Below are 26,374 nucleotides of genomic sequence, written 5' to 3'. Positions count from 1 at the left end.
TGTTGGCTTAGAATTTGTTTTTGAAATATTCGATTAACAAAAGGCCGAAAAACATCAGACAAATTTGAAAAAAATTCAATGAAGAATATGAGACCTAAAATGGAGATATTATCCTTGAAGATACTTTCAGCATTATTATATCATTGAAGTTCCTTATCTGATGGGTTTTGGTTTTGCTTGCTTGGTGAATTTATTCCTATAATAATTTTGTCTTTTACTGACCAATGCAACTGCCAAAAAAATGTTTGTTTCTTAATGTTAAAATTGCCTTCTTGCAAGTTTGAATGACCCCTACCTTTCCGGACAAAAGACAGGAATTTTTTTCTTAATGCTAGAGTTGCCTTCTTGCACATTTGAATGTCCCCTACATCTTTGGACTGAAGAAGAGCCAAAATATTTTCCATGCATCAACAGTAAAAGGCAGGCCGCTTCCTGCATCTATTGTACTTCCCTTGCATTCTGCCAAAAAAGAAAAAAATTTGTATATCCCCTTCAATTTCACAGATAGCTAAAGATATGATTTGCCTACTATATCAACACCACATCAAGAATCATGTGTTGCTGGTACTGGACCAGTAACTACTAACAAGTCAGCAGTCTTGGGCATTTCATCACTTTAGTTCCCCAATTTTGTAGGGAAGTATATTGACATTAGACAAACAGAATTTAGCAATTTGGGGACAGAGGAGGAGAGAGATGTTGACTATCCAGTGTTTTGAAACTTAATAGCTATGTGCTTGGTAGTGGTTCTACTCCATTCATTCTTCTCCAATCAACTATGTATGTATGCACCTTTAAGGAAACTACTCAAGCAAAGGTACGACAATATGACAAAGAAATTGCTAGAACTATTTCAAGAAGACGTTAATACTATTTGTAGCATACTAATGAACTTCCTTATCTCATGCTGTGGAAAACAGAAACTCATTGCATAGAATTCTAACTTCAATGAGATGAATTTTCCTCCAGCAGCATCAAGAGAACTCACTTAGCTACTGTCTATATTGAGTAGAGTACTTTGTATATTTCACCTTAATATTCTCTAGATTAAGGCATTGTAAAGCCTTGACAAATACAGGTCTCACTGCCATTTCTTTAGTTTTGAATATTGATTAGAAGCTGTCTAATAAATTTATGTTCATATGATGAGTCCTCTGGCTCTAAATACAGGATTTCGTATCTATTGTCTAGGAAAGAGCATAAGTATAGAAGTATTATTAAACCTAATTAAATTTGAATGTGTTTGGTGCTACCATTTTTAATTCTTACTTTTCTCTGATATATGGGAGAAAACTTGTACAATTTGTTAATTGATGGAAGGGCACAATCACCCCTGTGACAGTGTATGTATATCATAAATGTCTCTTGAATACAAACCAAGAACACAATATCTGTACAGTGAAATCACAAAAAAGAGTGAAATATCTAATTCTCCAATAGGAGATATCAAAAAGAGTGACATATCAGTCTCAGGCTTGTAGTTTAGGACAAACACTGGAGCTGGGATTTGAGATGGAGCCTGCAAATGTTGCTATAGTTAGGAAACAGAAAAATGTTAAATGTCCATGGACTACATAATAGAAATTTTACAAACTTACAGATATCTGCATAACAAGGCTGTTTGGACACAGGATCCTCTTCAAATGGAGGTGGAACTTGGCCGTACACCATTTCGCAACTCATATCTTCAAAATCTGAGATGAACATGGAAAAGTGGATACATTAAGTAAGAATCTGCCTAAATAATCCAGAACACAATTATTTTTTTCTTCTTTGGGTGTGGGTGGGAGTGATGAATGATTATTGAGATACAGTTTTCACCAACATGTATTTGAGACCATAGAAACTGATATTTACTACAGAACAATAGATCTCTTTATAGGATTTCAATAGAAAAGGAAAATTTTCTGACCAATCATTAGACCAAAGATATAAGGTGACATACTTGGTATCATGGTTAATGGAAGCCCAAATTCATTGGTGAAGAAATCTTGAGTAGGAAACTTGCACATGTTCACGCACATTCCTACACACCCGCTGTTCTCCAGATACCTTGGTGGGGAAGGATGTCAAAATTGGAAAATCATTGTTAGTTTTTTATTCTATATGATAAGATCTTCTAATAATGATTTCTTCTCCTTTAAGAATGCTGCTTCATTTGACTGCTGCCAGAAAGGATCGAAAGAAAGGAAACTTGGAACCTTCTATTTTCAATGTTTAATGTAAAATGAAAGTTAAAGTATTTCTTAGAATTTTGATTTTACCTGCACTTCTTTATAAGAACTCCACTCTGTTGCTTCACCCCATCTACCTCTACTTCCACAACCTAGTGGATGCATGCTCACCAAATTAATATAAAATAAAGAAAACTAAAAGAAGCAGCACAGAAATCTCAGAATAAAAGATGACATATGTCTAGCTGGACATGCATGTAATTCAGATAAGTGAAGAATGAAAAACAAGTGTCCTTAATTCTAGTATCAAGTTTAAAAGGAAATCAACTTGGATATGTACAACTAAACTTTAATATTCTATATGGTATAATTCTTCCAATGGGAATAAGTGTGCACATTGCTAAATTTGTGAGAATTCTCACTTGAGGAATACATGTTTATGAATATATAAGAGAATGTGGCAGCATAATTACCTCAGATGGCCCAACTAACCACTGGAAGAAGGGCACTGTCAATGCTGCATTGAATTCTGCAGCCCACTTTGTTGGAGGAAATAATTTCTTGAACTACAGCAACAATAAACGGAGTCAAGCTAAATCTTATATGAGTTGTAACAAGGTTTAGTAATTTAATAATTCTAATTAGAAATAATACTCTCATTCGCACTTCAGATATACCAGGACAAACCATGATAATCTCTATTTGAATAGATTAAACATAATAAGTCAAAGTTGCATCTAGTGTCAACTTCATTTAAAATTTTATATGACGCAACAATCTGAAGAATATTATTAGATTCAGGAAAAAAAATTATAATCGTGAAATGGACTATTCCAAGACAAACGGAGAGAATCCTGTTTTATGCCAACTACCGTATCTTCTATGTGTTATTGACCATAAACCATTTAAAAAAACATGTAAACACCAACTGAAACCAAGTGAGAGAACTGAAAATATAAGCATTATTCATTATCCACCTGAGCAGGCGCACCTGGAGGGAGCATAGACAAGAGCACCTCACGAACCACTTGCTGTTGCTGCATGCGAGACCTTCCTTGCATTACTCTCTTAGACACTTCCACAAAACTCTCATAATCATGATCCCACCACCCATTCTTCTTAGTTTCTGTCCCAGCTTTTACAGGAGCTGCAAACTTCTCCATCTTCCTAGCAAAGAGTGTCATGAATGCCCTCTCAAAAAACCCATCATTATACTTTGTTTTTTGTCCTAAAGGAGCTGGCTCTCCTGATGGCTCTGCAATCCCACATCGGATAATATTTCCTTTGCTTGGTCTATTGCTATGCAACGGAAAATGTTGAGGAGGAGAAGGCCTAAACTGGACAACTTGAAGGCTTAGGACCACCATCAAGTTTTCAGTGTATTGATTTTTGTCCAAAAAAATGAGACTAAAGCTCTCAACTGAGTACTAAAATGAAGACCACATAACACATAAACTGCATTGAGGTTTATACTTTTAAGGATTCTCCTTGTTCCTTTTACTATTAACCTTCAATAAGATTTATGTAGTTTCTGGGGATCCAGGAAGGCTAATGAGGATATGGTTGGTTGAGTTTGCTTCGTTTCCATAGGACAAATTATGGCCATACATGCCACTTTTATCTATTCCCCCCCCCCACTCTGCAATCCCACATCGGATAATATTTCCTTTGCTTGGTCTATTGCTATGCAACGGAAAATGTTGAGGAGGAGAAGGCCTAAACTGGACAACTTGAAGGCTTAGGACCACCATCAAGTTTTCAGTGTATTGATTTTTGTCCAAAAAAATGAGACTAAAGCTCTCAACTGAGTACTAAAATGAAGACCACATAACACATAAACTGCATTGAGGTTTATACTTTTAAGGATTCTCCTTGTTCCTTTTACTATTAACCTTCAATAAGATTTATGTAGTTTCTGGGGATCCAGGAAGGCCAATGAGGATATGGTTGGTTGAGTTTGCTTCGTTTCCATAGGACAAATTATGGCCATACATGCCACTTTTATCTATTCCCACCCCCCCCTCTTCTTAAATTTTGTGGAATGGCTAAAGTGGCCTCATTTATATGTATCAATTTCAAAGCACATTCAGGTATTTTGGAGATTTTATTGCTGAAATTGATGCTTGAGAATGAGAGCTATTTAACGCTGGCCTCAAAAAACTTGTGATCCTGAAGTAGAATTAGGCAACAGTATCAGGATGGATATGAGGCTAAAATAGATGCCACGATTGAATTATATAAACTATAAAACCATGTGAATGGGGAGAAATTATAAGATCCACATGGTAGACAAGTGATGTGGTCTATCATTCCACTAAAAAACTTCCACCTGTTTAAAATTGTTAGTTAGAAAAAATTTTTAAACAGAAATTAATTACTGACTCAGCAATTTTAAATAAGTGGAAGCTTTTTAATAGAATGGTAGACCACATCACTTGTATACTAGAGGATTCTATAATTTCTCGTGAATGGGGGATATGGGAATCCAAGTCCAACCCAGGCTTGTATTACTTGCAACTGAGCACAGACTGCACAAAAGATTTAAGTCATTTTCCCACGGCAAAAAACACTATCATTGTAGACTACAATTTGTATATTTTATGAATTGATACAGCTCTTACAAGTGTCTTTCTATGGAAACTTTATATGTGCATTCTAAACTACCAAATTCTGCCATCAATACTCTAATTCGATTAATTTGCTATTTCACCCAATTGTTCAAATGCTTGTCAAATTAACATTTTTTTTTGGCTATCTAATGTGTTGGAGGAACTTTTTGCCAAATTAATTAGGAAAATTACATTCTTTATAAATTAATTGGGAATAAAGTGCTGATAATCTGAGATGGACCTTACAAACACATTCTTTATAAACACGACGAGGTACTAAATAAATTACAAAGCTCTTGACTTGTAATCGATGATGGACCTTACAAATAAGTCGTAGTAGTTTTTGATTAGCCATTCATTTGTTCATTGTTTTGGTCCAGAGTCCAGACTAAACTGATGTGGGCTCAGCAATGTTAACGCTGCTAAGGTGGATCTCTGACTCACCAAATCATTTCAAGGTTCAGTCCAACAAGTTCAAGCCCAAGGAAAAACAAGGCATCTCTTCGTATTTGTATTTAATATAAGTGTTACATCAATTTTTTTTTTTTTTTTTATTTTATGAGAAGAAAGTGTTACATCATTTAATTAAATTGATTAGGACTTAGTGGACTCGTCGAGTATTACCATAAAGACTAGGCTCCACCATTAGTTGCCGTAAACACAACTCTACCGAACATATTTTTGTTATTTTTAAATGTTATTATACGAAATTAATGAAATATGAAAAGATTGTTGTTGGGGCTTGCTCGTGCGCCGATAGCTCACCCCAATCCACAGGCATACAATCACTCCCAGGCCTTCCAATTGACACAAACCAGATTAAGAGGCCCATCCAAGTCGCATTAAAGGCTTTCGAACAAAATCTTTTTGTCTTATTAAGAATTTAAGACGGTTTTACTTTATGTTCAACAACTATAGTAGGTCTGATATTCTTGGCTGATGATTACTCAATAAATATCAGGCTTATCAGGTGTAGGAGGCAAGGGTAGAAATTAAAATTTTTATATTGTATAAAAAATTATAGTATGTCTGATTTTTTATTTTTTATTTTTATTTCAAACTTTGGCTTTTTTATAAGAAAAAAAAAAGTATAACTATACAACAAGAATAAATTGAAAAACACAAGTTGGAAATAGAGGATTGTTATTCAAGGCTTTCATGCACTCTCACAAATTCATCAACATTATATAAAGTACAATTTCATTATTTGCTCAAAGTCATTTTTTATCTCACATTTAAACTAATAAATTAGCAGCAAAATAATAAGCGCCACCAAACGCACACTAGAATTCTTATAATTATATAATTAGTGGCAAAGCTAAAATTTTAGTTTAAAATGGGCAAAATTAAAAGACAATAACATATGTAATATTTGTCTTTATGGAAAAATTAAATAATAAAGAAATAAAGAAAATCATATTTTATTAAATGTTGCCGCGTATTGCACAGGTTATTGATTAATGTAACCTAAATAAGTTTATTTATTTATTTATTTTTGAGAAAAACAAAGAAGTTAAAGAGCTTAAACAAATAGAAATTCAAATATATTAATATATCATTTTTATCTTTTTATTTCAAATGTATTTGGGAAAGCTTTTCTTTAAGACCCTTAGGATGGAAAACTTATTTCATACACCAAGAGTTCTATACCTTTTCATATAAATGTAAATTCCATGTATGAGAATCAAATGTAAGGTCTACATTTATGCAAGGTTTTGAAACCCAGACCGTTCATTGAACTGTAAAAGGGAGAAGTTCAAGATTTTTAAGGTCGAATTGAGGTTGAACCGGGGTTGAACAGTGATGACGTCATAATTAATTTAATAATTATTTAAATATAAATAAATATATTAAATTTGTAAATATTAGCAAAATTTACTAAAAATATCTTAAAAATTGAAACAAAATACATAAAATAGTACATTATAAGGTTAATAAAAAATAGTACAACATAAATAAGCATAAAAAGAAATTTTTATAATAATCCTTTAAGAGAAATCATTTCAATTAACTAAAAAAAAATTTACTAAAAATATCTTAAAAATTGAAACAAAATACATAAAATAGTACATTATAAGGTTAATAAAAAATAGTACAACATAAATAAGCATAAAAAGAAATTTTTATAATAATCCTTTAAGAGAAATCATTTCAATTAACTAAAAATGACTTTTAAAATAAATTCATAAATTGCATAGGTATTATTCTTAAATAAAAAGTTAATTTAGTAATATTTAATATGTTGAGAAAGATGAGATAGAAGTTTAGAAACTATAAATCATGTAAATTTAATAATATTGCATATTAGCTCCCATGAGCACTTGGTCCATTGGTCATGGCTTCAGTCTTGCTTACAAGGTGTGAGAGCTCAAGTTCGGATTCTAGTAGCCGCATTTTTCTTTAATTTTCCTCTATTCCATGACCGTTGAACCGGTCTACAGTTCCTGGTTTTCCCGGTCAAACCGCCCGGTCTGGTCCTGGTTTCAAAACCATGCATTTATGATGGCTAAGATGTTTTTGGGCTAGAAAGAGGAAATTTCTCACCCTCGACCCCTGGCACTAGCCAGTGGAGGAGCCATGTTAATAATCTCCAAAAATACACACATTTAATTAGTTAATGAAAAAAAGGAATATGTATAATTTTATTTTTAAAATTATAACTCACCAACGGATATGATAATTACCCTGAATGGGCTGTCAAATAGGAGGATCCAAGAGACTGATTCATTTCCAATTTTGATACCTCCACTTTTCACCTTCTCCCTGCGCACGTATTTAGCCTAATATCTGAGACAATTCATTTTAGCCCATTAATCACCACAATTAAAAAGAATAAAATAGACTCTCTCCTTTTCAATGTGGGATTAAACATTTTCACTAACTCCTCATCTTCCAGATTCACTCCCACATCTTAACATTTATGTTATAACATTTATTCATTTTAATTATTTAATATTAAAATGCTCCAACATATATATATATATATATATATCATCAGCTATTTAAATTAATTGGACATTTGTAAAATTACAATAAACTTGTGGTTATTTTAACAATTATCTAAAAAATAAATGGAAAACAAATAAGGATGTAGTCCTTACACTTCACGTATTGTAATTTAAATAAAGATGTTTAGTTTGTCGTAAAATTTGTCAAGTTTAATAATTGCATTTTTTTATACTACTAAATGCCTATACGGCAGGAATATAAAATATACACTTAAAAAAAAAAAAAAAAACATATGTGTAGTGTTGGAGCGCATTGGACAAAACACAGCAATGACATGTGGACATATGTTGTATCCATGTCACATGCAATTGACCAAAGAAAAATTTTAAAAATATAAAAAATTTCACAACTTTTGCCAAAATTTATTATGTGACGCATGGGCGGCTCCACGTTAAGCTCAGGGGGTTCAAATGAACCCTCTGAACTAGCCCAAAAAATATATATTATAATGTAATTTTTTTTGATCCCTTAAATAAAAATTTAAACACCCTAATTCTAAAATTTTGTTAAACACAATTGAAATAAGTTTGAATTTGATGCTCTTAACAATATCTTACCTTTTTAAACACACAAAAAAGTCCAATAACAAACTAATTTGATCTTTTTTTTTTTTTTTTTTTTTTTTTTAAAAGCCCAACTACAAAAGTATAAATCTATAAATCTTAATTCTTAAACCTTATAAAAAGTTCATTTAGATCTTAAAAAATTTGAAATCAATCAATCAAATGGGAGACCAGTGGATGAATAATTGTTTGGCAATGTACATTAAAAAAAAAATGTAACTGATAGAATTGATAATAAAGATATCATGTAATGATTTCAAAATATGAAACCTCAAATAAGGTAATCGTAAAACTTATTGCATTGGGTTTTTTTTTTTTTTTTTTCAATGCCAATATATTCAACTTCATTTTTGTTTTAGATTTTATATAATTTATGTTTCCCATTGCACCCCTTGGAAGATAATCCTAGAGCTGCCACTGATGTGACGAGTTATGAGTGGTAGGTCTATTGTGAATCTACACCTTCATTACTCACAACTCACAATATGACGAGTTGTGGCAAAAGTATTGAAAATTTTTTTAATGTTACGAAAATTGATCTTTACTGAATCAATACACCAAATGCAAGCACTCAAGGGGGAAATTTTAATATGTCCTAAAGAACAAATTCATGGCTCTATGTATGCATAGAGATGACATAGAAGAACACTTCTCAAATAAATAACACACACTCTCTCTCTCTCTCTCTCTCAATATTACTTTGCTCGTCATTGGTTAAATATTTAGTAAGAACCACATGCAAGCTGAAACCAAAAATGGCTTCTGTTACCACTCAACAGCTCATCTCTGTTCAGTTTCACTGCAAGTCAACGTTTAATCGTTTTCCATATATATACACATGGACTTCAGCCGGGGTTGGACCATTTAGAAACCTTTTTTTTTTGGGTCAAAATCTCACAGCATTGGGAAGGCAAAATCATGTGCATGTCAGCATGTGAAAGAAATAAGTCATAACAGTAAGATTTGTGTGTTTTCCAGTGGGCTTATTTTAATTTCCCTGGCATTTCAAACCTTGAATTGGACTTTTGGAACTCATTCATGTCTGCGGCTCACTTGTCACGTTAATGTGGTCCGAAATTTAAGCTGGTTGTCTCAGCAGCATAACTGTATATTTAATCAGTATTGGTGGTGGTTGACTAACAGAGTAAAATTGTTTTAAAAAATCAGCTTAAAAAAAAAAAATTGTTATGGGGAAGCAATGGTCAACCATCTAGTTCGAATCCATTGATGATGGTTCTGAAAGAAATTATTCTAGCAACAAGAAAATAAGGGAGGGGTTGACTTCTCTTGGGATTTAATAGCTAGCTGTGTCAGAAAACCGTTTATCTATGTTTATTCTGATGCTGCCATGCATTGAGCTTTAAATGCCAGGGAAAAAAATCTTCTGAATTGATGCTTCTTCTACTAATTATTAAATCTTGGACATGATATTACTGCTTTGTTTATTTCATTCATGGTTTCAGCCTTTCGGGGCTTTGGTTGTATCACATTCTAAAGCCAAATGATATTGGTCCATATGGAGTTTTGTTGCTTATAAATTAAGGGTAAGCGTAGCAGTAATGAATCCAATGTTGTGTTATGTATGGCACCTCACATTTGGACAGATCACAAAATCAAGAGAAGCAATTAATTGATATTTTTTTGGAGAAAAACTAACCTCCAAAATGCAGTTTAACTCAATAATATGATTTTCATCATGTTTTCTTATTCAATGTTAAGTCCTATAAATAGATGATTTTACATTCATATTATTAAAAACAAAAAACAAACATAGACTTGTCTTCTATTAGAATTAAATAAGATTTAGGGATGGGCTCCTCTCCTGTTATTGTTTCTCCCATTATCTCCACTTTTAAAACAAATGCATTATATCTGACAGTTATCTAATCTAAGGGTGTTCATTAAGTCACGTCATATGAGCAAAATTTTATCCCATTTAACAAAGATTAACACAAAACTTTGCTTCTCAAACTCAAAATTTTCACATAAAACCATTCCGCTAAAACCTCGTAGCAAAATATCTAACAATTCCAAAATCTTTTAGTCATTTGAATTCTAGCCTAGCAAAGAAGATTTGCTTTCTACTAAGTGTACCCAAGACAAAAATCTTCACATCATTCTAGCTCTAGTGAGACCACAAAACAATCCACTGTCTAGTGAGACCACAAAGTAGAACCCCTATTGATTTCAGCAACTTGACTGGAATTCAAAGTTTTGAATTCCGAAAGGTGCTCAATCATTGTTTGCATTATTCCTTTGTGTTCCTCCCACACCACCCCCCCCCACCCCCCCCCCCCCCCCCCCCCCCCCCCCCCGGTTTTTATACTATGTTGCTCATGTGACATGGCTTAATGAACATCCTTAGATTAGATAACTGCCAGATGTAATTCATCTATTTTAAAACTCGAAATAACGGGAGAGGAGCCCATCCCTAAGATTTATTCAAATACCAACCTAATAATTTATTCCCCCATTATATATAAACCTAACTCCAAATAACTATAAATTATAATCTTAAAAAATAGTAAAAAGCCATAAAATAGAGGCACATAATGTATTGTCATCATCCCAAACATAAGGATTCTTGTCATTTGGCTCCTATAAAGTGAATAAACGATATCTTAAAGTAACATTAGGCCTACGTTTGGATAGCAAGTTTTGCTACTCAAAGTAAAGTTGCGTTTTACATTTTTTTTGCCGCACTTTGTTGACTTTGGGGGGACAAAATTTACTGTGCATGAACAGTGTGTATACTGTTCACGCATTGTTCATGCACTATTCATGCAATATTTAATATTAAAAGTGGGTCCCACAACACTATTCACACATTTAAAAATTATTTTGCTACAGTGTTTTCAGTAATAATCAGTTTTTATCAACTTTCAGCAACAATAAGTGCTATCCAAACGGACCCTAGATCCCTTGCTTGATTTTATTTGTAGCTAATCAATTTTGGAAATTAACCAATTATAAATTAATATTTATTTTTGGTTAATTAACCAAAATAAATAAGTCACCAATAATTATCAAAGTACAGTAAAGTAATTACCAAATAATACAATCAATTAAACTGGAAAACCGTTAGATGTATCCAAAGAAAAAATCACTATGTGCATTCCCAAATTTGAAGAAGAAAAAAAAAAATCACTAATAGAATTGAAATTTACTTCTGAGTCTTACCTATGATCCTAAACTCTACAATATAGAAAGGTTACTGATGTGACCTCACGATCAGCTCCAAGTCATTTAAACTCTTCTACTCTAATTTTTTTCCCCCTGAATCGTGTGAGTGACTCCAAGGACAACCTTAAAGGTTTTGATATCTATAGCAAACATATTGGGATAGTTCTGTGGCTTCAACCTTGATCACCAAACTGAAACTCTGTCTTGTGATTTGAATTCCAAACTCACATGTCGGATGAAAGTAGGTTTAGGCCTCTTTTGTTGAACATTGCACAAACACTCTAAACCTCTCCTTTTTCAGTTGAATAATAAGTTTCCATTAATACTTATGTAAGTGGTGCACAAATTTGTAGACAGCAGCCTACATAATCAACTTGAATAAAATCAAGTTTCTTATGTTTTGATCAAGTAGACCTCAATCAAGGGTCTGTTGAGAGGTCTGTCTTGATCGATTGAGACTCAATCAAAGGTGAGTCGAAGAAATAAAGACTAGTCTTTACTTGACCTGATTCCTGAAACTTGATCTTAATACTTTAAAATGACACTAAAAGTTTACAACTCAAACAAGATGCATGTCATGAAATTAATTTGCCAACAATTTAAACCTAACAGATATGGATCAAATATATACTACAAATTGGGAACAACAAAATCCTAATTTTATATATTCTATACTTCATTAATAGTAATTTACGCCCATATTTTGCAAAGTAACTATTACTACTTTGTGATAGGGTGTGAGTAGGGCCTAGAACTAAATATGGAATTGCAAGGTTACGTTTACTTAGATTTAGTTGATGATATTCATATTAGCAATGGAGTACAACTAGTCATATATACATTGGATATTAGAAATGAGTTGGGTCCTTGATTACAGAAAAATTTGTTTATTTATGTTACAAAAGTTGAAATGTTATATCTCCCACATTACAATTATCAAAGTTATCAAAAACAATAAGTTGAATATGTTGCAATTATTGAAGCTTGTACGTTTTTAGACCCATGTAAACTAGATTGTTTAACCTAATTTATTAACCAAATGAATACTTAGGTTTATTATTTAGATCTAGGTTAAAACAAAACAATCATATCATGCAAAATAGCGAAAAATAAAGAACATAATGATATGATGACCTAGGAAAACCAAACTGGTAAAAAACCTAGGGAGGATTTAACCTAGCTATCCTTAAGGTAAAAAAAACAAATCCACTATGAAAGAATTGAAATTTGTACAATAAAACTTAGACCACTAACATTCTATTGCTACCTCTAGTAGAAAACTTACTACCACAACCCTATGATAGTTTCAAATCTACGGACTACTTCTTTCCTTGGCCTTTTCAACACAAGCATCCACACTTGTGATAAAAAAAACAAAAACTCTCCTATTTGTGACTCCAAGACTACCCTTGAAGGTTTAGATCATCAACACCTTTAATGACTAGAGAAGGCAGCAACTTCTACAACACTGGATCTTGAGATTCTTCAAGGAATAACACCAGTAGAAGATATGAGAGAGTTTTTTGGGTACAAAACCCTAGATACAAAAGAGGCACACTCTTCTCTCTTTGAAAAATCTTATAAAAATGTGCTTAGGGTTTCTTTTATATACTAGGAGAAGTAGATCTGAAACCCTAATCTTTAATGGGATTGAACTGTTGTTTGGGCTTAATTAAAATTCTGCAGATACGACTCTCGATCGATCGGGCGAGCCTTACTTTCATCGATCAAGCTTTGCAATTTTGCACAGTAAGTTTCTGCATTTAGCTCAATTCAAACTATAACAAATAAACTTTGAGCAAGCCTAAACCTAGACTCATTGTTTTGATTATGGTTTACCAACATATACAAAGTGAAGTTCTAATACATTTAGTTCCTAAAGTCTTAGAATCTAACAAAGCTAACAAAGAGAAGACTTGGTTGCAAATTTTCTTGAATGAATTGGATAAGAAGCAAGAGAATAGCATTGTACACTATGATGGTAATAATGTTAGTCATGATTGTATATATATTATATTTATTTATTTATCAAGCAATTATTTTGACGTAGATTTGATGTTCTTGTTTGTCTGTGATTTGATTTCCACCCCCCTATATAGGTTTAATGTTACCTATTACTTCGTTTGCATGGCAAGATCATCATTTCTTCCATAATTAGCTAACATATATGGATCTCATCATTTTTTTTTTGAGTTCAAACACTAAAAAACTAGGGCTCAAGTTCTCAATCAACTTTGCAATACACCTCAATCCAACCTGTCCAGCGATGTCCAACTTAATACTAATCTTTAAGCATTACACACATATAAATACATTCAGCCAGAATCTTTCTTTTGATAGGTCACTATATTGAAATTTAGAGAGAAACTGATGATGAAAATGCTTAATTAACTGAATCTTCATTAAGTTGGATAATGATATTTATACAGGATTAACTAACTAACTAACAGAAATAACAAACTAATCCACTGACAACTAACTTCAGCATCACATGCTCTGCACGTGGTAGAACCACTTATTACATAACACAGAAAACTACTTAAACGACTTGTAGCTGGACTTGTGAATTGTGAATTCTATTCTCAACACCTAGCTAGGAATTGTAGTTGTAAAGCTCACGAATGTTGATAGGAAAGCTAACGCTTTCATCCCCGTCTAGCAACATTTTGGCAATGATGATATTAGCAGCTTCTGTTGGGTGATATGCATCCCAAAACACATACTTTGATCGATCATCACACAGAGCAGAGGCGTTTGCATTAGGGCCCTTGAAGCAAACAAATGGTGGAAAGTTTCCTCCGCAACATGGTTCATTTGCATTCTCAAATCCTAACAACATCCACAAAAAATTAAAAAAGAATTATTGGACTTGAAAACTATTTGAAATTAAACCAATAAATGGTTACAAAATCAAAGGAGTTTAAGGGTTTAGGTTAGCTACCATATTGATGATAGTTTAGTATGATCCTCATGACAATATCAAAGGAGTTAGCATATACAAAAATAGCTTCTGGTCCCAACTGTTGATTTAATTGATCCAACGCCTTGTTCAATTTCTTATTGTAGCCTTGGATCAAGTCGTTCACTTTAATTGAGCATTTTCCACTTGCTAGTAAATTAAGTGATCGAACAAATGGTATGCATCCTAGTGGTCCAACCCCAACCACTATGAACTTTCTTGCCCCCAATTCATGTAATCGCTTCACAAAACCATAGATAATAAATAACGTAATTGAATAGCACCAACTTGAAAGAAGAAATATATTAAATGTTACTATATATCTATGTTCTTCAAATTATTATACCTTAAGCTGTGTGGTTAAGTTGAAAACCATATAATCTTGGAAGGTAGAGGGAGAAACCTTGTCACCTTCAAAAAAGGGTATTGATGGTTGAACATAATTCAATATGTCATTGGACCCAGTGGTTAGAGAGAAGATTGCCTTCTTTAAAAGTTCCTTTGTACCATTCTCTCTCATCACATTCACCATGTAATTTCTACTTTGCTCAAAATAGTTCACTTGCTCCCTTAATGGAACTCTCCCTATCTGGTAAGTTCAAAAAAAATTTTTTTTTTTTAAAAAAAGAAAAAAAAGAAGAAGAAGAAAAGAAGTGGTTCTAGTCAGTATTTGAGAACCTCAATTGATCATCTTGTGAATGAAATCAACGCTAACATATACTTACGAACAAGGATCCTGTTTCATCCAGTATGCCTGAGGCTCCGGAAGCATAATTTATTCCTCTATCAATTGCATCAACTTGAGTGTCTGGGGCTAAGTAAGGTGGGGGAAATGACTTGGCTCCAAGGGCTTGACCTGATTTTACCACAATAAGCAAAATTTAATATTACAATCTATAATGGTTAATAGAAAATTTTAGCACGATTTTTGGTTAACATAAACAATGTTATCTTTTTTTCTTAAAAAAAAAAATTTTAATTAGATAGTTAGAACAACGAGGAGGGAGAATTTGATCTATGGTTCTCATAAAAAAGAAGGGACCAGCGTTATCTTCTTTGGTCAATATAACTATATATATAGTTGAATCCAATTGGAGAATATAAAGTACAATATCTAAGGAATTGTACTTAAATTTTATCAATATGTAAACCCCAAAGTCCCAAATCATATTTAAACAAAAGTTGTCATTATGAGTCATGAGTAAGATACTTATAAAAAAATTTGTGAAATTTACTTATTGTACTTGTAATAAATGCTACAAATTTATAATAGTAGGTAAACTATGATAAACAAGAATGCTACCCACATAATAAATTTCACAACTTATTAAGGTGATACATCATTTTTCAATGGCGACTATTTTCTTAGGGTGCTAATGTGTAAAAGTTAGCATATATTTTTTATTTTTTCATAGAACTTTTGGGGGGGTGGGGTGGTGGGGGCGCTGCCCTATCCCCTTCCTCTGCCAATGATCATTTCTATGTGAGAGTTCTAAGGATTGTGGTTAAGATGTATTTAATATTATTAAATAATAATTTATATTTTAAAAAAAATCAAATGAATTTGTGCTGAAACCCAATAAATCATTAACAAGTTTATTACCTTTTTTTGAAAAATATGTATTACAACTTATATTTAAGCATTTATTAATAGGAAAGATTTTGTTGCATACTAGTATGCAGTAATTGCTACATAATAGATTATATGGCAGCAAAAAGAAAGCAACATATATTTAAGGGCCTCTTGATCATGTACATATATTACACATGACTTTAGGACACATATCACTTTTTTTTTTTTTGCTACTATATAACCTATTATGCAACAATTACTAGTAAAACCTTTCCCTTTATTTATTCTTAACGTGTGCCTTAAACAGTAGTTAACAATACCTATAAAATAAATTGTGAAATTCATTCATTGAACTTATAATAAATGTCATATTCGAGAATATGAATGGGGGCAGTTGGGGACAACATTTGCACCTATTTATTTATTTATTTTTGTCATTCTCCATACTTACCGACCTTGGCATTAATGCCTTCTAATACTTTTCAGCAGATTTCTTTACCTAAACTTATTGCCAAAAAACTGTCATAGACTCATAGCATATTAATAAGAAAAATTATAGAACCACAGTCAATTATAAAGCCTTAAATTTAAAAGAAAAAGTACTACCATTTATAGTAACAATGTACCATAGTGTCCGATATATTTTATATATATATATATATATATACATGTGTGTGTATATATATATTTTCTCCGATTTGCTGTCAACCACATCTTTTATGCTAGAACTAATATGCTCAACACCGTGTATTTCAAACTGATGTTTTTTAATTTATAAAAACTTACTTTTTTCTCAACAAAAAAAGAAAAGAAGAAAAAAAGAAGCTCAACACCGATAAAAAGGTGTCGGTACCTACTGAGTGACTAGTTACTAGCGAGACCAATCAATAAAGAATGAGACAGTTTCAACTTTCAATGGAGTGGCTAATGCCAATTGCCAAATATTATGTTCTAGAAGACGAAAGTACCAAACACACACTCAATGTGGGTTTGGTATTTTATTTTGATTGGTTTATTTTACTTAAGAAATAAGCTTCATAAAAATATAGTTAAGAAAAAAAAAAAACAAGCATGTAGCATTACCCACAATGTCTGATATAGTTCGACCATTGGTGAATCTGCCTGTGGGTTTTCCACCAGAGGGCTTGAAATCAATGCCATAAGGAGGTGAATCTGCCTTTGAGAGTGTGAAAAGATAGTCATTGTTTCCAGCATCAACCAGAGAATCTCCAAACACAAATGAAGTAAAAGAAAGACATGGCAAGATATGCAAGGAGATAAACACAAAAATAACGAAGATCTTCATTGTTTTGAAAATTATATTGTAATTGGTGACCCTAACATAGTTAAATACAATAGGATGGTTGAGTAGGTATCTTGACATAGTGCTAAAGATAAGTACAATACGTATGGCCTGCCAAAGCAGGTAAGGGCATCTTTGAACATGTCTCCCTCTCGTGGGAGACTAGGTCTATGAAATACTGACATGTTACTTGTGTTCATGACCTCATATTTGGAACAATGTTAGATCACAACTATTTTTTATTTATTTATTTATTTTTTTACAGTTTGTTAAGGTGTCATTGCTTCAACATCATTTTCACAATGGAATAAATTTACTATATTATCTTTACAAACTAATGTGTAATCTAAAAGTCATTTAGAATTTATTTACAGTTGCAAGTGGAACCGAATTTTCACATCCTCTCTTACATAGTGATAGTATTGCCACTTCACTCAACAAAACCCACCATAACTCAAAAACACAAGAGAGGGTGTAAAAATTCGATGAAGTTTTTAGTGTCAATATATAGACTTGTAGGTTTATTTTTTTTATGTTGATGAAGTGGCACCAATTACTTTATTATCACATTAATTTGTAAGTTTTCTGTAGTAAAATTTATATTAATTTTAACATTTTCCTTTTATGCCAAGAGTTTTATAGTTTAACTGGAACTTCTTAGTATTTCTAAGAGATCATTTCCCATTCTCCATTGTAGCTATAGATTTTTTTTAAAAAAATTCCTTTTACTTGAGTCCACAACTGAGTATTGACATTACCTTTATTATACATTTACCTTTGTTATATATCAATCACAACATGTTATGTCAAAACTAATCGTTACATGAATTTTAATTAGCTTAATTGATAAATTCTATTACCATTGAATAAAAAAATCTAAGATTCAAACTCTATTTACCCAAAAACCGATTGATGTTTGAACTTAAAAATAACAATCATATCTTTAAAAATAATAATATTATGAAAAAAATTTGTGTCCAAGATTGAATGACCAAAAGAAAGCCCGTCCATTGTTTGATTAATTAATTAAGTGGGCTCCCTACTAGCAAGGCAGGTACGACAAACGTTAATGACGTCTTCTGCTGAGCAATTAGGAAGACTATGGATGGAACTAATTAGTGGCTTCTCATTTTCACAAGGCAACATTTTCGTGTGGACAGCCATAGATTTACAGGGTCCCAGTGGGTGTTTTACTTCTCAGACTGCATTAATTCTTGTCTCAAATCTCTCGATGATTTTTACACACAAACTAAAAGATGCACATTCATTTGTCATTTTCAAATTACCACAACTTCTGTTGTTATATATTATCGTATCATGATCTTCAATATATTTTTTTTTTATTAATTCCCAAATTAAGGACAAAGGAAACCGAAAGGAAACGAAAGGGAAAAAAAAAAAGGCATAACCACATTTGACCTTATAGAGAAAGATGATGCAAGAAGAAATTACTGAATCTGTATTTTGTTACATATTGTGCTATTCCCTTTTTTTTTTTTTTTTTTTTTTTGATAATGTGCTATTCTTGAGGATCACAACAACATCACTGGAGATCTCCAGTACAACATTACGCAACATATATTATATATATAGCCCAAGAAGCACATATAATTTTCTCATTAAAAAAAAGGATAATGTGAGGGAAAAAAATGTTTGTATAATGAAGAAAATACTGATTATGCTGAAATATTAATTAATCAAATTATTTATCTGTAGAATTGAAGAAAATGCTGTAACATGGTAACGATTTGTACAGGAGCTTAAAAAAAAGATTTGGCTTACTTCTTGTAATTTTTTAATTAGACATATTATTTTGTTTTAAATATACAATGACAAGTGGTAGTGAGTTTTAATCTTCATATCTTATTTAGTTAGTGAATGATATTACAATTTCTCATAAAAAACAAAAAGAAATTTCAATTAAAAAAATACCAAAAATAAGTCAAATTCAAATTTAAAAAAAAAAAAAAAAAAAAACTGTAGCATAATCCGCAACGGCGGCGGAATTATGAAGAGACAAGAGGGCCATCACCATGACCCCAATACTTTTAAACTGGCACAGTAGCTTATTTTACAAACTACACGCAAGGTTTTTTTATTTTTTATTTTATGATCTGCCACTACCCTATATATATATTTTTTTTCAGAGAGGAGTTGTTTGCATGAAAAGCTGCATTAGTTTGTGCTTTTCATGACAGGTGTGCTGCAATGTTGGAACAGTTTTGAGAGAGATTGCATCATTTTGCACTTTCTGCATAATTTTGTTTATGCTTAATTAATAGTTTGCTCTATCTATTCAATTCACTCAAAATCAATCAAAAATTATTTAAGTGTTTAAGTGATCTTATGTTTTTACTATTGTCTCTCGACCTTATCTCAATCAATTGAAGCATTTCTCAACGGCCTCTTGACTCTTACTAGATCAATCATGATTTCTCTTGTTTGTACATGTTGGTGACTCTCAAAATTTAGGAATAAATACTCTCATGTTGGTTCCACCGTGGTTGAGTAAAAGACACTCTATTGGTGATGGTACTGCATAACAATTGAGGTGTAACCGTGTAACCACAAATGGCTTGGTAGAAGGCACACAAATAAAGGAAGATTTGTTGAAATATTCATATGTAAGTGGTGTGACTAATTAAGTGGTGAAATAATCCCACATCGAATAATATAGATAAAAATGAGTGAATGAGTAGATAATAATGTAATCGGACCCAAACTCATTGACTTAATTAAGTTTTTAGGTTAAGTGATGCTCATATATGTTATATTAAACTATTAATTAAAATCTTTCCATGACACTGTGGCTTGCCGCACGCCCAATGGTTTTAAGTTATTTAGCACATATCCAGGACACAAGAACATTATATTCTTAATTCTCATAGCTGTGTGGTGAAGGATATTAAGCTGGAAATTAACTTAAATAGATTTTTAACATAATTAATATTGACATTTGACAAAGACTTCGTTATAACCTACAAATGGAGGCCTTTATGGTTTATATGTACTGATCTTTAAGTAAAATAATCTAGAAAAGAATTTCGATAATATTGAAACCCATCTTGTGATATTTGTATACATCCATTGTATCACTGTATGGCCTAAAATGAATTTCATGTCACAACATTTTCCTTTCTCCAATTGATAGAGGCCTAGAGCCAATGAATTTCATGGTTGGTGCCACATTTTCCATGCTGTGTCGCAGCAACTGATGTCATGATCCAAAAATATATTGATTATTAGTAGTTGAATCAAGAAAATAAATAGGAGTATATTAGGTTTAAGTGATATGAGTTCGAACTCCTTATTATAACATCAACACACTTGGCACAAATTTCCTTGTTAGAGTAATGATCTGACTATGATCTTTCTGTGAGCAATCACGCCGTCCAATCATGGTCCAACCACTTTTCTGGGCTCATGTTCTTAGAAGTTAAATCCACTTAAAGCATGGGCAGCATCTTTTTGTTGATATTGTTGACATTTTTTATATTCCTTAAAATAAAATAGGGTTTTTATTTTTTTTTTGAGTAAAAAATAGGGTCTTGTTAATTGATGTTTTTTGGACATTTGTTAATAAGTTATTAAATTTTATAATTAAAAGAATAAAAAACAATTCAAGCCAAATTAAGGAATAACGGTGGATTTAAACTAGCTATTATAATACAATGAATTTTTGTTTTTAAAAGTCTATATTTTTTCTTGACATCATTCTAACATATATTTTTAATTTTATTTTTAAAGTTGTTATTAATGCTAAACTATGTTAATTTAAACCATATAGGCTAGTTTAATTTGATTTTTATAATTAGTCATCATTACCTATTTAAACTAGGTATGATCTTCTCTAAATAAATTCTAATGAAATTGGGTGTGCTTTTCTCTATAAATTAGTTAAATATATAGACTTTCCCTTCAAATACGGATGCTCAGAGCAGGATTGAAAAATCAACCATCCAAAGGAATATGTCTTTTTCTACAAATATTCAAGGAGTAAACCCCTAAAAGCACCTAACCAAAAGCCGGATTATTGTAAATCTGGGGAAAAAATTTTCAAAGAAAGAGCATAAGCCAAACAATTAACAAAATGCGATCGAAGAAGATCCCTAGCCAATGAAGTGAAATAAAACTCCAAAGTATAGAAATAAGAAAAATGGTGATCCTAATTTAAATAGGAAAAGCAATGGCAAAATACTTTGGATTGCAAAAACAGTATTTGAAGAAGGAAAATAATATCGTTATGCTAACCTTGGGTATATGCATTATGCAAAGAAGAAACAAAAGATAACGAAAAAGTGCAAGAACTGAAGATGCAAAAGTGAAAATTGAAAGGAGGAAGATATTTTCTTCTATCTCTTTCTCTTTCTCCGTATAGCAAACCTTCTGATTGTATTTTAACTTTTAAGCGGTTTAGTTTTCTTTTTATACTGAGAGGCTATTAAACGGTGTTTCAATTTTGCCGAAACAGTATAATGTTTCGCTTTTTAATCGTAAATGTGGCTGAAAGTTAGATAGGTATTTTTTCTTATGTGGCAGCACGGCTTTAATCGTAGGAAAAAGCTTTTCCTTTTATATATAGTATTAGATTAGATTAGATATGTATCTTTGTAATTCGAGATTGTTGGGTTAAGATAGCTTGACCTCGATTAATTAATTCAATTACTCAAGTTGATTAATTAAGTTCAATTGCATGCAAATCGTGAAGGTACCAACAAATCACCAAAAATACTAAGAGCAGTGGAAAATAAATTAGGCACAGTGATTTGTTGACAAATGGAACAAATCTCACAAGGCAAAAACCCCATTGGGTGATCTTGTAGTAGCATTCTTTCCTTTGATGCATAAACCTCTAATTTGTGACCAAACCTTTGCACGGATCTCAATACGTGACTAATTCTAGCAACTTAAATAGATGTTATTGGTTGCAAAGTTCTTCACTTCATTAACAATGAAGATTATGAAGCATTTCGTTACAAAACCCTATAGTATACAAACGCAGTAGCTTCTCACAGAGAAAATAAGTCTCTTAGTCTTTGTATCCGTATGTGATGGCTCTTAAAATAAGTCTTATATATGTCTATGGTTGTGAGAAAAGAAACCCTAAACAATTATGCAAGCCTGGGCCAAATTTCAGATCTAAAAATCTTAAAATCATAATTCTCGATAGATCAAGTTGTTGTCGAGCTATCTATCGAGCTTCACATTAAGTCTTGATAGTAGGCATTTGTCGAGCTATCTGTCGAGATTTAAAGAACAGCTTTTTTTCACTTGTTTCTTGGACCAATTTTCATGTCTTTAATACTTTATTTGAATAATATATTTCTTGAAGCACTAAACCCATCTTAGATCTAGCTAATTACAAGTAAAGTGTACTTTGTCAAAAGATTAGCCAATTACAATACAACATAACCCTAACAAAGATCACGCAGGTAGAGTTGTAGTTGCGTTAAGCAAGAAGCTCCACTACTTGTTTGGACACTGGAAGCTGAAGCAAAAGCTTTTGAAGAAGCTGTTGATTTTTCTTGGGATGTTGGTGTTTTAGACGTCGACTCTGAATGTGACTCACTTATGCTTTCTAATGCTATTGAAGGCTTGAGTTCCCCACCCCCCCTTCCCCCCCACCCGGTGGCCATATCTAACATTGTTTCTAGGATTCACCATAGATTGCAAGCTTTTCACGATCGAAGAAGATCCCTAGCCAATGAAGTGAAATAAAACTCCAAAGTATAGAAATAAGAAAAATGGTGATCCTAATTTAAATAGGAAAAGCAATGGCAAAATACTTTGGATTGCAAAAACAGTATTTGAAGAAGGAAAATAATATCGTTATGCTAACCTTGGGTATATGCATTATGCAAAGAAGAAACAAAAGATAACGAAAAAGTGCAAGAACTGAAGATGCAAAAGTGAAAATTGAAAGGAGGAAGATATTTTCTTCTATCTCTTTCTCTTTCTCCGTATAGCAAGCCTTCTGATTGTATTTTAACTTTTAAGCGGTTTAGTTTTCTTTTTATACTGAGAGGCTATTAAACGGTGTTTCAATTTTGCCGAAACAGTATAATGTTTCGCTTTTTAATCGTAAATGTGGCTGAAAGTTAGATAGGTATTTTTTCTTATGTGGCAGCACGGTTTTAATCGTAGGAAAAAGCTTTTGCTTTTATATATAGTATAAGATTAGATTAGATATTTATCTTTGTAATTTGAGATTGTTGGGTTAAGATAGCTTGACCTCGATTAATTAATTCAATTACTCAAGTTGATTAATTAAGTTCAATTGCATGCAAATCGTGAATGTACCAACAAATCACCAAAAATACTAAGAGCAGTGGAAAATAAATTAGACACAGTGATTTGTTGACAAATGGAAAAAATCTCACAAGGCAAAAACCCCATTGGGTGATCTTGTAGTAGCATTCTTTCCTTTGATGCATAAACCTCTAATTTGTGACCAAACCTTTGCACGGATCTCAATACGTGATTAATTCCAGCAACTTAAATAGATGTTATTGGTTGCAAAGTTCTTCACTTCATCAACAATGAAGATTATGAAGCACTTCGTTACAAAACCCTATAGTGTACAAACGCAGTAGCTTCTCACAGAGAAAATAAGTCTCTTAGTCTTTGTATCCGTATGTGATGGCTCTTAAAATAAGTCTTATATATGTCTATGGTTGTGAGAAAAGAAACCCTAAATAATTATGCAAGCCTGGGCCAAATTTCAGATCTAAAAATCTTAAAATCATAATTCTCGATAGATCAAGTTGTTGTCGAGCTATCTATCGAGTTTCACATTAAGTCTTGATAGTAGGCATTTGTCGAGCTATCTGTCGAGATTTAAAGAACAGCTTTTTTTCACTTGTTTCTTGAACCAATTTTCATGTCTTTAATACTTTATTTGAATAACATATTTCTTGAAGCACTAAACCCATCTTAGATCTAGCTAATTACAAGTAAAGTGCACTTTGTCAAAAGATTAGCCTATTACAATACAATATAACCCTAACAGAGATCATGCAGGTAGAGTTGTAGTTGCCTTAAGCAAGAAGCTCCACTACTTGTTTGGACACTGGAAGCTGAAGCTAAAGCTTTTGAAGAAGCTGTTGATTTTTCTTGGGATGTTGGTGTTTTAGACGTCGACTCTGAATGTGACTCACTTATGCTTTCTAATGCTATTGAAGGCTTGACTTCCCCACCCCCCCTTCCCCCCCCACCCGGTGGCCATATCTAACATTGTTTCTAGGATTCGCCATAGATTGCAAGCTTTTCGGTCTGTGCAAGTGTCCCATGTGAGGAGGGAAGGAAATAAACCGGCACATATTTTAGCTCAATATGCCAAAGGATTAGTTAGTTTGTAACTTGGGTAGAGGAGGATCCAATTATTATTGAGTCGGTTTTGGCTCATGATGTATTGAATTTATCTTCATCGTAATAAAGTTACGAGTCTTTTTATATATTAAAAAAAAAAAAAATCTCTGCACTGCATGGATTATCGATTGGTCAACCCAAATCATCATGGACTAATGGTCAATCAATTTGAACAAGATAACCTTCAACCTTTTGTTAAATTTCTCTAAGGTTACCACATAAGTTTTTGAATGCTTACATTTTTTACAGCATTATTTTAATATATATTTTTTAATTTCATTTTTAGAGTTATAATTAGTGTTAAAATGTGTTAATTTTAACTAGGCTAAATCATGTATTTGGTCCCTGCTATCCTTTACACCATATTTCAATTTGGTCCTTAACTTTTTAATTGTGTAAATTTGGTCTCTAACCTTTTAGTGCCATCTTAATTTAGTTTTTACCGTTATCTCTTAGATGGAAAAACTGATGTGGCTAACGGCCAAAATAAAAGATTATTTTATTATCACATCAACAGAAACTAATTTTTTATTTTGTTCATTGGCTGTGTTAGCAATTTCCATCTAAAAGATAACGACAAGGACTAAATTAACATGGTATTAAAAGGTTGATGATTAAATTGACATAATTGAAAGTTTATGGACTAAATTAAAATATGATGTAAATGATAGAAACCAAATACGTAATTTAACCTTTGAACTAATTAAAAAAATGTTAGTCTAAGTTGGATTTTTATATCTCCTCAATAAAAAAGGTTTTTTTTTTTTAATAATTAATTATCATTCCACTAGATAAAATTAGCTTTGATATTCTCTAAATGAGTTCTAATTAAATTAATATGTTTTTTTTCCCTATCAATTTATTGAGTTATTAAGTGGTTATGGGATATTCTCCAAATAAAAGTCAAAATGCAATCTTTCTAAAGTAAGAAGTGCGAAACTTGACTTTGAGAAAGAAGTGTCTTAATATTCTAATATACTATTAATAAAGGCACATTACCCTATCTATTTTTTTTTTTGGGGAGAAACAAACACACACACAAGGGAGAGAGAAAAGAGTTTCTAGCACAAACACATACCATAACTCTACTCAAAAGCCATGGTAACTTTTATCCTATCTAAACTTAAGGGGCATTTTCTTGCTCGTCAGACAAAAGTGACAGTGTTAGAAAAAGAATATATATATATATATATATAATATTTTTTTAATCAAAATTTCCAGTGTATTGCACAAATTAGCAACTAATTAGGCCAAATTAAAGACTAATAGTGGATTCAAACTGGCCTTTGACTTTTTGTTAACTTTCGCTAATATTGCGACACAAGCTTATAAAAAGCCTACATTTTTCCAAATCATCATTCTAATATACATTTTTCCCTTCCACTTTCTTTACATAGTAGAATTAGAGTGTCCCTTCTTAGAAGGTGGTTTAGTTTCCTGGGAGTAATACTGTTATTCCTAGGCTTGTTTGGTTTTTTCTTTTGGGGTTGTTGGGAAACAGATTTGAGTGTGAGTGAGAATGGACGAGTTGGCTCAATCATGGAATAGGCTTACTCTTTCTGAGAGAGAAGGGCCACGTTGCTGCTTACTGGATGACGAAGAAGTTGAGATGTTCTCCATTGCTGCAAAGTTC

General features: G+C 32.1%; 2 protein-coding genes across 2 annotated transcripts; both read right to left on the bottom strand.

The window, feature by feature from the left end:
• Window positions 1-1,318: 1,318 nt before the first annotated feature.
• Window positions 1,319-3,809, bottom strand: LOC111996041 (beta-carotene isomerase D27, chloroplastic). The gene is made up of 6 exons (XM_065776442.1): window positions 3,152-3,809; window positions 2,648-2,740; window positions 2,265-2,326; window positions 1,946-2,052; window positions 1,599-1,694; window positions 1,319-1,519 (listed from the first exon to the last, which is right to left on the bottom strand). The coding sequence occupies exons 1-6, from the start codon at window positions 3,539-3,541 to the stop codon at window positions 1,470-1,472; spliced, it is 798 nt and encodes a 265-aa protein (XP_065632514.1). The 5' UTR covers window positions 3,542-3,809; the 3' UTR covers window positions 1,319-1,469.
• A 10,109-nt stretch (window positions 3,810-13,918) lies between these two features.
• Window positions 13,919-17,568, bottom strand: LOC112029410 (GDSL esterase/lipase At5g41890). Its single transcript, XM_024062090.2, has 5 exons — window positions 17,154-17,568; window positions 15,223-15,353; window positions 14,844-15,086; window positions 14,480-14,738; window positions 13,919-14,367 (listed from the first exon to the last, which is right to left on the bottom strand). Exons 1-5 carry the CDS (start codon window positions 17,452-17,454, stop codon window positions 14,132-14,134), a joined length of 1,170 nt encoding a protein of 389 aa, XP_023917858.2. The 5' UTR covers window positions 17,455-17,568; the 3' UTR covers window positions 13,919-14,131.
• Between the last annotated feature and the right edge of the window lie 8,806 nt (window positions 17,569-26,374).

The sequence above is a fragment of the Quercus suber genome, unplaced genomic scaffold (genome assembly GCF_002906115.3).
Source record: "Quercus suber isolate HL8 unplaced genomic scaffold, Cork oak 2.0 scaffold_133, whole genome shotgun sequence".
NCBI classification, from domain to species: Eukaryota; Viridiplantae; Streptophyta; class Magnoliopsida; order Fagales; family Fagaceae; genus Quercus; species Quercus suber.
The sequence above is the reverse complement of the archived record's forward strand: the minus strand, read 5'-3'. Positions and strand labels throughout refer to the sequence as shown.

Excerpts from the sequence above, each read along its gene's own strand:
- LOC111996041 (XM_065776442.1), bottom strand. The coding sequence starts at position 3,541 with ATGGTGGTCCTAAGCCTTCAAGTTGTCCAGTTTAGGCCTTCTCCTCCT. Across the intron at positions 2,741-3,151 it reads CTCCAGGTGCGCCTGCTCAG|TTCAAGAAATTATTTCCTCC; the intron begins GTGGATAATGAA and ends TTGTTGCTGTAG. Across the intron at positions 2,327-2,647 it reads GGTTAGTTGGGCCATCTGAG|GTTGTGGAAGTAGAGGTAGA; the intron begins GTAATTATGCTG and ends TGCATCCACTAG.
- LOC112029410 (XM_024062090.2), bottom strand. The coding sequence starts at position 17,454 with ATGTCAAGATACCTACTCAACCATCCTATTGTATTTAACTATGTTAGG. Across the intron at positions 15,354-17,153 it reads AACTATATCAGACATTGTGG|GTCAAGCCCTTGGAGCCAAG; the intron begins GTAATGCTACAT and ends TGGTAAAATCAG. Across the intron at positions 14,368-14,479 it reads ACTAAACTATCATCAATATG|GATTTGAGAATGCAAATGAA; the intron begins GTAGCTAACCTA and ends GGATGTTGTTAG.